At 36.7% G+C, this 16444-nt stretch overlaps 1 protein-coding gene across 1 annotated transcript in view; it reads left to right on the top strand.

Moving 5' to 3' along the window:
• brinp3a.1 (bone morphogenetic protein/retinoic acid inducible neural-specific 3a, tandem duplicate 1) overlaps positions 1-16444 on the top strand; it is a 63189-nt gene that overhangs the window by 32810 nt on the left and 13935 nt on the right. The window contains 2 exon segments of the mRNA NM_001114437.1: positions 11727-11832; positions 12319-12555. Of these exon segments, the coding sequence (NP_001107909.1) occupies positions 11727-11832; positions 12319-12555 (343 nt within the window).

The raw sequence follows: 16444 nt of genomic DNA, 5'->3' as shown, positions 1-16444 counted from the left end.
AATACTTGTAAAATAAAAAGATTCAGACCCATAAAAATAATTACTGCTTGATAACGATCACCTGTTTTCCCTGACATGATAACGTTTGGCGTGTATCAGCAAAGAAAAGCCCACATTTAACCGAATAAACAGAAAGTATAGTTTACTGCTGAACAACTTATTCTATCATGGTAAAATAACACAGAATTCAAACATTGATACTTCAGTCACCTCCTTAAGCTCCGACGCTCTGCTTAGAGAAGCTGTCAATCACAATTGTCACAAAGCGATCTAATGGCCGGGAGTGTCACTGCAAAGGAGGCATGCGGCACACTTGGTGGAAACTTCGCATTATGCAGAGTTCAGACTGCATGATTTTCAAAGTAGTCGTGTCACAGATGTTTTTACACTGCTTGACTATCTGGGCCAGCGTTTTGTCGCTGCTTTGTTTACACTGCAAGATGGATCGGTGACAGGGACTTTTACATTGCATGACTTTACTATAGGAAGAATCGCCGACAACTTCGTCCAAACTACGTCTCACAGCCAAAAATACGTAGTATATCTTTTGTTATTAACTACATAATGAGAGAGAAGCCTTTAATGTGGTAGAACATGTACATGTTTGCACACCTGGGTTTAAAGGGAATTAGCCATTTCTCCTCAACGTTGATAATAAACTAATTTCTTTCTGTATGAAATGTCAAACAGACACGGTTGCTCCTGAGTCCTGTCAAACCTCCACTAGTTTTCCCTCCATTTCGTGGGTCCAAATAAACCGAAAAAGAGCGCTTTTAACTTCTCCCCCAGCCTCCCGCTGGCCTGCAGCAGGTATACACACACGCACACACAAGTAAAAGCTGCTCTCTCATTGGCTGTAGGCGATGGCTGATGTTATTTTCAGTCAAAACTCAATTCACACGGCATGATTTGAATCGCCGACAGCTCCAGATATTTAGCACGCCAAATATCTCACAGGCATCGGCGACTCATCGGCGATTCTCTTAGATCGCGTCTTTGATAGTTCATACTGTGTGATCGTCACTCACATGCACGAGCAGCGATTTGCCAGTGATTTCAGGCATTTGTCGGCGATTTCTCAAAACCTGTCGGCGAGCCAAAATCTGGGCTAAAATCACGCAGTCTGAACTAGGCATAAAGCTTGAATGCAAAATTCAGAATTGATTTGCATTTAAATCTTTGCTAGTTTTTTTTCAGTAGTTGCATTCAAAACCCATTCGGATCAAAAACCTGAGCTGTAATTTCTTATAGCTGAGTTGGTAGTGTTGTTACCTGTGTAGTAAGCACTGTTAGTATAGTATTTAGTCAAATTCGTGAAAGAACACACTTCATCTTTCAGGTTCAGTATTCAAAATGGACTTTGTTCCCAACCTTACTTCATATTAGTTGATTTGTAGTGAGCAAGACACATTGCCTCCTGACAGGAAGTGTCTCAGCTTAAGAGCTTATAAGCTCTCTTGATGGAAATGAGTAAATGGAGGTCCTTTTAGATGCCTTTATTTGTCTGGCATTTCAGGTGATTGATGCGAAATATTCTCAGGATCAGCAGTCTTTAATTCAGCCCATAGATTTTTACCTCATGTGGATGAAGACAGATGTGAAAACAAAGGCTCTGCAGACCAAACTGGCGATTCTCTCAGTGGCAAACATACAGCGTTCGAGAGAAAATGGAAGAGATCTCTTCTTGGGGGAGGGTATGTACAGAGAAATAAATAAATATGAAGGTGCTGGTGGAATTATGCATCAGTGTGACAAATTATCTGTTCCATTTCAATTATTTCTTTGAGAACCCGGCCCATTCGTCAGCCGTTTTGAATATAAGTGAGGTGTCAGGCTCTAATGAATAAGGGACTTATGAGGAGGATTTTCTGCACCACTAATAATAAATGAATCTTTAACCTCTATAGACGTGACAGTGGACAGGAGATGCACTGAGTGCCAGTTGACATCAGTAACCGCATTTTATTTTGATTTACAAGGAGGGAGGAGTGTTAGTTGAGGTTTATAACAAAAGGGGAATGTTTGGATACAAAAGGAAAAGGGCTTCACATTTTAATGTGATGTAGCCTGACATGTATCCTGCCGTCACTGTGATATACTTGCAAGCTATCATGCTAAGTGGCCAGAGTTTATTGCTCTGAGTAGGCTTGGAAGAATAGCAGGCGATGGGCTGAGGACTCATTAGATCTTTGATTTTCTAATGAAAGGGACTCAGTAAAAATATCAATTTTCTGATTATTCATGATCTTCATTTAAACAATTCTGTATTGATTGATTGCTCTGGCAGATGTTGCTGTGTTCTTCCTGGCAGCCTTAGACTTGCGATTGCTCATTCGCATCAGTTTTGCAGGATTGAGTCTGCTCTAAATGTTATAACTGTTTATTCCTCTCATTGGAAATAAATTATGGTGTGAAAAGTCTGCATTTTTAGGCTACTCTCTAGGCAATACGTGCTTATCACCCATCTTTATCTTCACTTATCACCCATTATTATTTTTATTTATTGCAATCTGTCAGAAATCTAATAAGACAGATATGGTAGGTTAAGACAGTGAAATTGCAAACAGAAAAAAACATTAATAACTTATTGATATTATTATTTATGGTAACACTTTACAGCTTAATTTGTAAAGAAATCATGTTACTTTTTCATTATATACTGCTGCTCTGCTAATATGAAAACGTCATATTTCCTAGTTCTTCCAAAAGGCCTTCCCTCAAGAGGCTCTGATTGGTCTGCTAATATAATGTGCTGTGATTTGTGGATTGGTTCCACATCACCAGGAAAAGCATCACACCTCTACAAGCATGCACTTTGTCAGTCAGTGTAGCTTTTGGCCATATTAGTTTGTGCCTGAATCGGACAGAAATGACACAGAGGACACAGCTGAACCTCACAAATGCTCTCTAAAATAAAATCTGACAAGTGTCTTTCACATATATTTGGGTTATAAGGATGTGTAAGTAATATGAAATGTTCACAAATGTTTTGCGAGTTTGTTTTTGAGATGATGCACAGAAAGTGGCTGCATAGAGAGACAATGCGGCGCAATCAAGATTGCAGGTTTTTACAGGGGTTTGATGGATAAATATGAATTTGTAACTAAACTGTTTGCAATGCCAAACAGCATTTCCCATTGTTTGCATCCTTGTTTACGTCCTTGCAACAACATACCATTAACTCTAGAAACTATGCATGTCATAGATCAGTTTTAACAAATAAAAATATTACAGGTTGTGGCTCACAATTCACAGCTTCTGCTATTATGGTTGGAAATGCTCCTTCTTTAAGGAGTTTTTAGAAAAATCTAGCACTGAACTAGGAAAGATTCTGGAAGTTCTCCTTTGTCAAATGCTAGCTATATTTTTTTAAAATAATATTCCGGAACATAATTCAAATTAAATTGTAAGCACTTCTCTCTTTGTGTCCTGTCCTTTGGAAGCCCAAATACACAAACAGAAGAAGCTCTATGGAAATAGCAATGTTTGGACTGCATTTTAGCTTTCTCTGCTATAATGTTACAGCATATCTGGCCACGCCCCTTAACTGCGCGGGGTTTATCCGCATGGTGAATGCGCGTAACCTAAAGCGTTTGTGATCTCACTAACCCGAATGTATTTTTTTGTAGTCCCCAAACGTAATTCACTGTGGGCTTTGCTAAGCTAACTCCGTAAAAGCCAATGTCTTCCTTTGCATTGAACCTTGAGCGTATTACATTCATAGATGTTGTTTATGTTCACACAACTACATTACACATCAACTAAAGTTTAAAATATAATACCGTAGTGGACCACCCCTTTAATGCATTCACTAACTTGACCAAACAATGAACAATACTTTGCAGGCAATGAACAATACACGTGATTACAGTACTTGTTCATGTTATTTAATGTTAGTTAATAAATTGTTTGATCATGTTAACTCACGGTGCATTAACTATGTTAACAAGCATGGATTTGGATGTAATAATGCATTAGTAAATGTTGAACTATGATTAATAAAGGCTGTAAAAGTACTGTTCATAATTAGTTCATATTAGCAAGCTTATTGTAAAGTGTGACCTTTTTTATTTATTTATTTTATGTTTTTTATGTTATTTTTATGTTTCATCAACCCTCTTCAAAATGTATTCCTTATAGACCTTTGCTAGATATAGTATCTATCAACAGAAGAAAGTTGGTCAGGTTTTTACATTTAAATTTTTATTGTGGAGGTAGACTGTCCATTTAATTAAACCACATGTATCACAAAATACATATTTTTAATCTCGTTTCTGTCTTATTCCACATTTTTAAATCTCTGTTAAGCAATGGGAAACATTTTGCATGCTGCAAATTCTCTCACCATCTCACTATTGAAGTATATGATCTGTGGAAAACTTTATGAAAGATTACGATTCAGAGAAAGAGTTGGGCATTTTGCCACCGGTGGTGCTTTGACGTTTGCCCGGGTCATCAGTCAAGCATCTCGAGCACAAGCTGGGAGGCATAAAAAGCCCTGCCAGCACCTCTCGACAAACCAGAGCGAGCACTTCCGAATCCGGCTGCGAGGAAAGAACGCTCGAAAAATCAAAACGAATTTCCAGCTAATGCACGCAGATGAAGCTCTCTTGTAGAGCGCACGCCTTTGTGTTTCATTGGAAGATTTCACAAGCTGAAGCTGAGAGCATTAACCACTACTAGCCTCGCCGAGGATTCCCTGCTGCTTTCAATAAAGTCCTATTTTCCGCAGAGAAGGGTATAATTCCATTCTAATGCACGCTTTCCTCCAATGATAAGCTTCCCTCATTGCGTGCACTAAAACGAAGGGTACGCTAACCCACCGGAAAGGAACTTTTTTTATGAAAACAGCTGCTTGAATATCTTAAAGATTGTTTCAATGCAGGGTAAAAAGCCTGATGCAAATACGAAGCGCCTATTGACTAAAGCTTGCTGATTAAATACAGACCCCATTCTATCTGAGACTCGTGTAAAGCAATTGTATAATAAGTGCCGGTGCTTATGAAACATTAATGGCATTCCTAGCATATCAGAAAAGCTGGGATCGGCATCTTAAAATTCATTATTATTCAAATATGTGGCTTTGCGGGCCCACTCAGTGATATTTTCCACAGTCTTTGTCGGATTATTCACAGGTGGGAATTACAAAACGGTCTGTATTTTCCTCATTTACTCAGAGAAATGCAATGGATGGCTGATGCATTTTCAGCAAATCATTTAGTCACTTTTAAAGGATTTATATCATCTTACTGTCATGTTGTTTTTTTCCTCTCTATGAAAATCTATTTATGAATATATTCATTTATAGATTTAAAGATTTTTTTAACAACTTCTTTAATCTTTTCTCATTCTTTTTCACATTGAGGTGTGTAAATAAGTAGTTTTTTAAAAAGGTCTGCTAAAAGTAAAAGTATTTTTAAAGTGATGCAATAGTAATGTTGTGAAACATGAACATACAGTATCATAGTCCCGAATGTGATAAGATGCTTCATTGGAATTAGTAATAAACCAACACCAAAAAACAAAACAAAAAAACATTCCAATTCAGACACAGAAATGCTGTATATAAGCTGATATTGGTGTTTTTGTGGATCTTGCATTCCCATGGTACTTTGGATCAGATATTACTTGCTGCCTAAATTTGTAAGTTTTTACATTTCAGATTTAATTTAGTGATTAAATACACACTAATATGCTAATAAAACCAACAAATATATTATCGAAATAACTCAATGTACCAGTTTACAGTACATGCAAACCAAAATCCCAGCAATGCAAGTAAACCAAGTTTTAAAGATGTAGTAATCTACATATCTAAATTGGTGTTTTAAATGTGTTACGTTGGCTTTCTTTTTCAATAAATGTCAGTGGGAAACGTACACTCACTGGCCAGTTTATCATGTACACCTTACTAGTACCGGGTTGAACCCCGTTTTGCCTTCAGAACTGCCTTAATCCTTAGTGGCATAGATTCAACAGGATACTGTAAATATTCCTCAGAGATTTTGGTCTGTATTGACTTAATAGTATCACGCAGTTGCTGTAGATCTGTCAGCTGCACATCCATGTAGAAATCTCCTCTTACCAAAGGTGCTCTATTGGATTGAGATCTGGTGACTGTGGGGGCCATTTGAGTACAGTGAACTCATTGTCATGTTCAAGAAACAAGTCTGAAATGATTCGTGCTTTATGATTTGTGCACCATGCGTTATCCTGCTGAAAGTAGCCATCCATAAAATCCATGAAGTGATGGACATGGTTAGCAACATTACTTAGGTAGGCTGTGGCGTTGACAAGATGCTCAATATGTACTAATGGGCCCAAAAAGTGTGCCAAGAAAATCCCTCACACCATTACATCACCACCACCAGCCTAAACTGTTAAAACAAGGCAGGATGGATCCATGCTTTCATGTTGTTGACACCAAATTCTGACCGTACCATCCGAATGTAGTAGCAGAAATCGAGACTCATCAGACCATACAGCGTTTTTCCAGTCTTCTAATGTCCAATGCGAATTGTTGCCTCAATTTCTTGTTCTTGGCTGAAGGGAGTGGCACTCAGTGTGACTTTTGCTGCTGTAGCTCATCCGCCTCAAGGTTCGACATGTTGTGCATTCAGAGATGCTCTTCTGCATACCTCGGTTGTAGCAAGTGGTTATTTCTCTCACTATTGCCTTTCTATCAGCTCGAACCAGTCTGGCCATTCTCCACTAAGCTCTGACATAATTTGCACCCACAGAACTGCCACTCAATGGATATTTGCGCATATACTCTTAAGATTCAGCATTTTGACCGTAGCACTTTTACTCCTGCTGCACAGTATTATGATTATGGGGTTAAGTAGCTTGTGTTTACAATATATTTCCTCCAGTATTGCTAAATGTTTGCTTTGTCTTGATGGGCTTAAATCTATAGTAAAGACACATTCCTGTAATACAGCACTTACAGTAAATGTCCACCTCAATAAATCAACAACAAGCAGCTTAATGTGTTTACATACCTGGTAAATTTAGTATAAAGGACAAAAAATCTTTATTAACCAAAGCTATTTATGACCCCCCCCCCCCCCCTAAAAATACTTGACCACCAGTATTGTTAGCTTATCAGACGAAATCAGGTTAATAATTAATTTATTTGAAATTATTAAATTGGAAATGAATTATATTTTACTGTCTTTTTGTATTATTTTTATGTGTAACACAAAATTTTTCTTAAAAATTCTTGTTTTCTTAAACTCATGATGATGTGTAAATAATGAGAGATTTTATTTAAAATGTAATTCCTTTAAAGTGGAGGCCCGCTGTGTGCTATTATTATCATCATTACCCATTCTTTTTTCAATGCAGTGTTTTAGTAGCTCAGCATGGCAGTAAGAGACAAAAGAATGACACAATAACTATGTTTAGAATGACACATCAAGGAGCACGAGTGCCATGGTCTTCTTTAATAAAGATAGAGGGGACAGTCTTATGAACTTCTGGGTGATTGAGAGTGAACGTTACAAGTCACAACTGACCCATTTCCTTGAATTCATCTTGGGCACACTAAAGCAACCCTTCTGCTGGTTACTGATCTCATTAAAGCCTGCCGCCGCTGGAGTTCTGATGGAGTCAGCACAAATAAAACACTGGAGATAATTTGAAAAAAAAATACATTGTTTTCGGTCCACATGGTTTGTACTCAGCATCTGTAATGGATGGCGCAAAGTGCACACTCAGGTGAATATCAAATCTCCAATTCAGATGCACTAGCCGCAGCAACAGTTCTCTATTTTTCACCATTTCATTATAGAAAGGCAAAGTTCTGCACATGCTCCGCTCCGTCAGGCCCTTGTTGCAGGCTGGCTCATTGCTATGCATAGAAAAACCCATCTTTATGCTTCCAATTGGTCAATTTTCGCTTTAGGTCGGACATCTGTCTTTGTTAGAAATTAATCTGCTGATCCCTGTAGAGGCTCCTTGGATTTTTAATTAATTGCGTGGAAGCGTCAATAAGAGGAATGGAAATGCCAGCGGTAGGCTTGCTGAACTTGTGCTTTTCCTCCTCATTCAGCTTTCAAGACTCTCACTAGCTTGAAAGTTATTTCAGCACGCTGAATGGAAATTAAATAAAGCAGCTTTCGATAATGGGGATTTGCTGCTTGTGTAACACATTAGAAATGCTTCCTTGGATTTTCCAGGTCCTCAGTCATTTTCAGTGGTTCACTTGCATGACAACAACTGCATTCTGCTTGGAAGGTTCACTACAATGTTGACTTTGTCTTGTTTTATCTGCTTCACTGTTTATCCGGTGACCCTTGAGTAGATGTCGATCAAAGGCAACTTTTCTTCCAGCGCAGAAGAAGAAAAGTTAGTTTCGCCTGACAGAAATCTCGGGTCACCATTAATCTACAAACACGACATGGAGACTTTTATTCATTCACCGGGGGAAATATTAAAGAAGACAATGTAGAACAGAGAACAATTTGTAAGTGACAGGTAGGGAGATATATTTGCCCACAGGCAGTGAGTTTTCTTCCCATGTGTCAGTCGAACCTTGATTTACAGTGACTTTTGTCTGGGAAAAAAAATGAAGCTTTTGTCAGGAATGATTGAGCTGCGATTGTACGCCATTTTCAACTCGTGGATGGGAACAAAGATTCTGTGTCAATAGTTTTGTCAGTAAGGTGTCGGTAATATGTTCTACTATTATGTCTGCTCTAAAATATTGATTGACTTCTTCTAACAGTTTGCCGCGTTTCTTTCAGTTTAAACTGCATCTTCCAATATGCATCTTCCAATATAAACCCTTTACTCACTTGTTGCTACTTTATTATCAACTGCTATTTAAATACAAGCACGCAGACTTGGTCAAGACAATGAGCTGAAGTTCAAAGTGGGCTGAAAATGGGAAGGGGGATTTAAATGACTTTGAATGTACTGCTTTGAATGTACCGGAATGAACCGCCAACTTATCCAGCACATGTTTATGCTGCAGATGTCCTTCCAGCTGCAACCCATCACTGCAAAACACTCATATGCTCTCATTCACACATATACACTACAGACAATTTTAGCTTACAAAGTTTACCTGTACCTGCATGTCTTTGGACTTGTAAGGGAAACAGGAGCACCTGGAGGAACCCACGTGAATGCAGGGAGAACATGCAAACTCCACACAGAAATGTTGACTAACCTAGCTGAGGTTCGAACCAGCAACCTTTTTGCTGTGAGGCGAGAGCACTACCTACCCATATATGATTTAGTCATCCTTTTTGCTGTTCAATTGCATATGTTATAAGTAGGGCCAGACAGAATCTGCAAACACTTTTTGCTATTTCTGCAGAAAATTTTACAAAAAATCTGCAGATTTACGTGGATTGATTTTGGGAGTATCATAACTAAAAATGCAATATATAAAATAGAAAATAATAAATGTTTAACTTTTATTTAATGTTTACAATGCAAATCCAATTAGATCCACTTATTTGGTAAACAAAGCAAGTCTTTCATATAATATATCTACCATATGTCCACTAAAAGACAGAGAACATTACTTAACAAACTGTAATGTAAATAAATCAAATGAACATTTTTGTTCATTCATTCATTCATTCATTCATTTTATTGTTGGCTTAGTCCCTTTATTAATCCGGGGTTGCCACAGCGGAATGAACCGCCAACGTATCCACCACATGTTTTACACAGCGGATGCCCTTTCAGCTGCAATCTATCTCTGAGAAGCATCCTTACACACTCATTTTCACTCATACACTACGGACAATTTAGCCTACCCAATTCACCACCTGTACCGCATGTCTTAGGACTGTGGGGGAAACCGGAGCATCCGGAGGAAACCCACGTTAATGCAGGGAGAACATGCAAATTCCACGCAGAAACGCCAACTGACTCAGCCAAGGCTCGAACCAGCTTCTTTCTGTGAGGCGACAGCACTACCACTGCGTCACCAACTTTTTTTATTATACAATAATATTACTGAAATTAATTTAAAAACTGAATAAATATAAATTGACACATTTAAACAAGCAAATAAATAGAATCAATGATAGGCTAAAAATCTGCAGAATTCTGTGGATTTCTGCACACACAGATTCCATGTGGCCCTAGTCATAAGTCTTTGTTGCATCAGTTTGTGATAAAAATCTGTGTTTAGCCTTTTTTAAAAGCACATTTTTAATAACCATGCATATCCTTTTTTTTTTTTTTTTTTGCAAAATTACATACTGGTTCCATTTATTGTAGCACATTTTGTGCTAAATACAGTGTCATGCTACTTTACACTAATTTATATAAAATAAAAAAAGTAAAATGATAGGGCATGCCATCACTTCTCCAGTGCCCCATAAGTTGCTCATACTCCTAATGTTACAATAAACACAATGAAAACACAATAGCTTTAATTAAGGTGTACTCTGACAGTTGTGATTTTGTAGAAAGCAACACTTCATGTCACTGTTAGCCAGATTACGTCACTTCCATTTTCCTTGTGACAGTGCAAATGCTGGAGGATAATAGCTCTTGGTGAACCAGGTCTGCTGACTAGTTTTTATAACTGAATTTCTGTAACTACCCTTTGAGAAAGGTCCTGCTTGTTCAGGCTGCTGGTGGTGTAATGGTGTGGGAGAAATTTTGTTGGCACACTCTGTGCCTCATAGTACTAACTGAACATTGTTTCAACACCACAGCCTGCCTGTGTATTGTTGCAGACCATGTCCATCTCTTTATGACCACAATGTAACCGTCTTGTGATGGCTCCTTCCAGCAGGATAATAAGCCATGTCACAAAGCTCATCTCACACCGGTTTCTTGGACATGTCAGTGAGTTCACTTTGCTCAAATGGCCTTCACAGTCACCAGATCCTAGTGCAATAAAGCACCTTAGGGATGTGCTGAAGCAGGAGATTCACATTATGTGCAGCCGACAAATCTGCTGCAATAACATGATGATATGTCGTGCCAATATGGACCAAAATCTCTGAGGAATGTTTCCAGGACTGTGCTGAATCAATGCAATGAAGAATAAGGAAGGTGTCAAACCCAGTACTAGCATTGTGTGCCTAATAAAGTGGCCTGTAAGCATATAGCCTTTTAATGCTGTGTTGGATTTGAAATATCTTTGTTGAGATACCAAATTGATTATAAAATTCAAGTCACTTGCTGCAATTTACTTCCACAACTGGTCCATTAACCTTCACAATTTACGTACAGTGAAAGTACATTACATTCTCAGTGAAATACTGCCCTTCACTACATTACTGAATTTGGTCCAAATGATAGCTTTCTCAATAACAGTCATGACCTTGGTTTAATGATGGAATCACGATAATATTTTGGGCTTTTTACAATCTAGTCATGCAACCTTTCCATTGCACGGTTCAGTTCAGTTCCTGTAATCCAATATCATTCATTCGTTCATTCATTTTATTTTCGGCTTAGTCCATTTATTAATCTGGGGTCGCCACAGCGGAATGAACTGCCAATTTATCCAGCACGTTTTTACCCAGCGGATGCCCTTCCAGCCGCAACCAATCTCTGGGAAATATTCCAACATCAGTTTCTCTTAAATATACCTGTTTGGAGGTTGTAGAAACACTGGAGATATCTGTGTTACTCTGATTTCACAGGGCAGTCGTCTGCCTGCTCTGCATATTTAATGGCCTCAGTGTCATTTCTGCCTCTATTTTGCACAGAGTATTGTCATGTGCTTTCTCTTGTCTTCCCTTAAGGTGACCGAAACAAGGACAGGCCCTCTTGGATGCAGTAACTATGACAACCTCGATTCTGTCAGTTCCGTTTTGGTTCAGAGTCCAGAGAACAAGATTCATCTACAAGGTAGCACATTCATTATTTAACTATATCCCAGACTTGGGATCCAGTGATACTATCATTATTTTAATTTTGTTCTTTTATGTTGATATTAAAAAAGGCAGCAGTGTGTTCACAGATATATTCAACAGACATCTTTTGTTGTGAAAGCACACTCTAAAAAAAGCAATATTCCATTCTGTCTGCAAAGGTTTCAAGGAAATTTCTTAGATAGCAGGTTATAAAATGTATGAGCATATCTTTTATTTAGACTTAAACACTATATTCTGTATATTATATTTGAAAAGATACTTTTTAAATTATTGCAGTGTTCAGTTTCACTTGATCTTTAGCAATAGTATTTCAATGCATTAAACATTTCTTTACTGCTTATATTAGAATTAATCAATCAATAAAACTATTCATCAACTGACCCCAAACTTTTGGAAAGTAGTGTATTGTGGTTTCATATTCATAGCATGTTTATATGTAAACAATTCTGTATTATTTTAGGTCTTCAGGCTATTCTGCCAGAATACTTAAGGAGTCGATTTGTGGAGGCAGCTCTCAGCTATATTGGCTGTCACTCTGAGGGCGAGTTTGTGTGTCGGGATAACGACTGCTGGTGCAAATGCAGTGTGGATTATTCCCAGTGCAACTGTCCCAGTGAAGACCTGAAGGCTATGCAGGACAGTCTGAAACTCATCAGAGAATCATGGACGCAAGCCAACCAAGAGTTTGAAGAGTCTGGTAAGATTTCACAGTACAAAAAATATATATAAATGGTTTTTTATCTGTTCCAGAAATTTTGGAAGACTAAATATTTCAAGCTTCTAAAAGGACAAACGTCAAACAGTAGAATTTTAAATTGAACGGTTTTCATTAAAATTAATTATGAGCCGTTTGTGAATAATAATTAGATTGTTTTTATAAACTGGATGAATTAAGCTGATTGATTTTAAGATTTTTGTCTGATATAGTTCTTGATTGTTCTTAATAATGTCAGTGACTAATGACTTCAATTTATCCAATCATCCTATCCAAATCCAATCCAGTCCCCTTTAGCCTCTGTTGTTGATAAAGGTTTGTTCATACTAGGCAGGTTTGATGTTTTGAACTGCATTATGAACCGAACAAACTCTCTTGTAACTGTTCTGTTAAAGCGGTTCATGTAAATACAGTTGAACCTTGCCCTCCAAGCCCTATTGTGCACCAAACAAGCAGAATAAGATCTGGTTCAGTTCATGTATAATTTGTTTGGAGCATAAAAGATTAAAAGATTTTTTTAAAAATTACCTTGAAAACTTAAAATGAAGGAGTCTTAAACCACTGTCTTTCACACAAAGTAAATATAGAAAAGGACAGTGCTTTTGGAACGTGTCACTGCATTTAGCAGGACAAATTCTCAAAGAGACTAGATTGGAATCTACTTAATATTCTGAATTTACTTAGAAGCCAAGACATTCTCAAAGGCATTAACCATTGGAGGCATCTCTTACTATCTTCCAAATACAATATCATTGGCTTATGTTAGAAACTTTTTTCTGTACATCTGAGAAGCTCTTCACAAGTTCTCAACTGATAAAAATACATTCGCACGTACCCACAGTATCTTGAATATCAAAAATTCTTTATATAAACAAAATGGTTGATATAAAAATGCAATTTTTGGTATGAAAAATCTAATATTTTTTTTCTATTTAAAAATATTATTAGTAGAGCAATTAAATTGTTGATATCAAAAACGTAATTCTCGATATCTTTTACTGTATTTTCACTAGTTCAATGTCACATTAAACCAATTAGAGTTTCATCTCTCATTCTTTTTAAGAGTCAGTTGCATTGCGCCATGGTGCAATTGCTATTTACATGTCAGACTTAGTAAGTGGAGTAACTAAACAATTCACTAGTGAGAAAATAGTTAAACAGAATTCAGCTACTTTACTTTTACTTTTTACTTTACTTCTTTTTCTTTTGTGGATAATGATACGGTGTTGTATGCACTCCACTGAAGACATCCATTAGCCTACATATTTACTTTCATTTGTTAAGTGCAAGATTTGTTTCAAAACTATTTTTAAAATTAGTTCTAATTTCCTGCAAACAAATAAAGGAACATTAATAACAAACTGAGGTTTATTATCCAAACACACATCCTATTCTTATGCCCCATGGTGATGCATACGTCTCCAAATCCCGACTTTAGACCAGCTCTCAGTTGATCAATGGTGCGGTCTATTTCAGTTCCAACAATGCGCCTTAACACACCTCCTTTATAGATGAGCATGCATATGAGTCCACAAAGTGGTGCAAATAGATTTGCTATTTAAGCAATGAGGTGCAAAATGTGAAAATTAGGGTTGCGCTGGTCTGCTCCTTATTGCGTCGGGTGTATGATAGGGCCTTAAGTCTTTAATGCTTTAATAAGAGTTATTAATAGTCAACAGAATGCCTAAAAGGTGTATCAGAATAAAGTGGAACCTTTTTTTTTTTTTTTTTTTTTTTTTTTTTTTTTTTTTTTTGGTAAATTAGCTAATTCTAAGCAACCCATTGTAAACCCAGCACTATGTAATGCCTCTTAACTCTGTAAAAATCATAAACACAGTATAGCAGGCTGTCATTAAACAGCGATTGTTATCACTTGTTACATTTGATGGTTGACAAGGAAATAGTGGGAAGTGCTTCCTGGGATCCAGTGTCATTGTCATTGTGGTAAAGCAGCGTTTTGGACTTGGCAGGCTTACTTGTCCCTAAGCGAGGCACTGAGCCAACATGGAGCAGGTTTTTTTTTTGTGTGCATCACAGCCATGTTGGAGCTCTACCTCCCGCAGCAACAGCAGGGAGTGAAAAACCACTGCCTAATGACTGTAAACCAGATAAATAAACAACAATCATCTGCTGGAGCCAAATCATCTACCAGTGCTGCTCCTCTATTCGGTCGGGGGCAAGACAGTTTTTGTTTCATAATGATGTTCGTAATAAAAAACAAAACTTGCCGACTTGTGCAGATCAATGGCTGTCTAAAAATGGAACTGTAATATTTTCAATTACCTGATGTTTGATTGCATGAGAAATCCAATTCGGCATAGACTGGGATTGTCAGGCTATGATGAGGATCTGTGTTGTTAATTATAGCTACTGAGATCATTTCTTGTTAGATGTTAGCATTGATTGGGGCGTTGAGCGCCATAACACAGCTATCGATTTTTCAAGCCACAAATGAAAATGAACTTCCCTTCGCTTGGAAGACATTTGTGTGGCCGAAAGGATTCTGCTTTTGCTTTAACAACTTGCCATCATGTTAGAACTTAATGTTTCACTCTATTTTTTTCTTTTTTTTTTACTCTTGTTGTTATTGGGGTTAAACCACATGTTTATTTAAAATCATAAGTTATACAATTTTTCTCATTTTAAGGATACATTCATATAACTCAGAGAAGAAATATGTCATAAAATATTAAATTTAGAAGTAGATTTGTCCTGCATTTTGATGCAATATCTGCCCATGCTTTATTTTGATGGTACATCATTAGAAATTCTATGGACAATAAGTAACTTCATGAAAATGAAATAACACCTAACTTTCACCCTTCTCTGGGAAGACATTTGTATGGCTGAAAGGATCTTGCTTTTTCTTTATCAACTTGCCAACATGTTAGAACTTAATGTTTCGCTCTTTTTTTAAAACTCTTGTCGAACCACATGTGCATTCAAAATCATATATTATATATTTTTTTCTTGTTTTAAGGATATAATTATATAATTTGGAGGGGAAATATGTCTAACAGTAGCAGTGATTGGAGTTTCAGTATGATAATATCTGCACACACTTTGTTTTGATGGTTAATCAATAGAAATTATTGTCTATGGACAATAAGTAACTTTATGAAACTGAAATAACCCCTAACACCCAGCCCTAACCCTAACTCTGCTTTTGTTTATTAACTTGTTATAGTGTTAGAACTTAATCAACATGGCTTTTTTTTTTTTTTTTTTTTTTTTGTTATTGGAATCAAACCTTATGTGCTTCTTTAAAATCATATATTAAATATAATCTTGTTTTAAGGATGCATTCATATAATTTGGAGGAGAAATATGTTTTGAAATATCAACATTTAGCAGTAGATTTGTCCTGCATTTTGATGCAATATCAATAATAACTTGATGCACACATTATTTTGATTGTTAATCGATAACTAAATCCACTTGTGCTTTTTTTTTTTTTTTTGCAAAAACCTCTAAATCCACCTATTGGAGACAGTGTAATTAGTTGAAAATTACTAAAGATACAATTAGAAATTATTTTTAATTAAAAAAATTAATTAAAAAAACTACAATAAAAATATATAAATCTGTCAAGTAAGTGGCGATTCATTTCACTGTGGTAACCCCTGGTAAACCAGGGACAAAGCAGAAGGAAAATGAATGAATGAAATCTGTCAAGTGCATTAATCCATAACATTAAAACTGACTTTAATTACATCTTAACATTCTGTTGTCATTTTTGATATTTGGGATTTAGCTTTAATGTAAGTAGAGCAATGTAAACATTGCAAACATTGTAAACTACGCCTCTTTGATTCAAATAATGTAGTGCAAAAACATTATGAAACATCAGTATCTGGTGTATAGGTATTAT

This window comes from Danio rerio, chromosome 6 (assembly GCF_049306965.1).
Source record: "Danio rerio strain Tuebingen ecotype United States chromosome 6, GRCz12tu, whole genome shotgun sequence".
In the NCBI taxonomy this organism is placed as follows: Eukaryota; Metazoa; Chordata; class Actinopteri; order Cypriniformes; family Danionidae; genus Danio; species Danio rerio.
The sequence above is the reverse complement of the archived record's forward strand: the minus strand, read 5'-3'. Positions and strand labels throughout refer to the sequence as shown.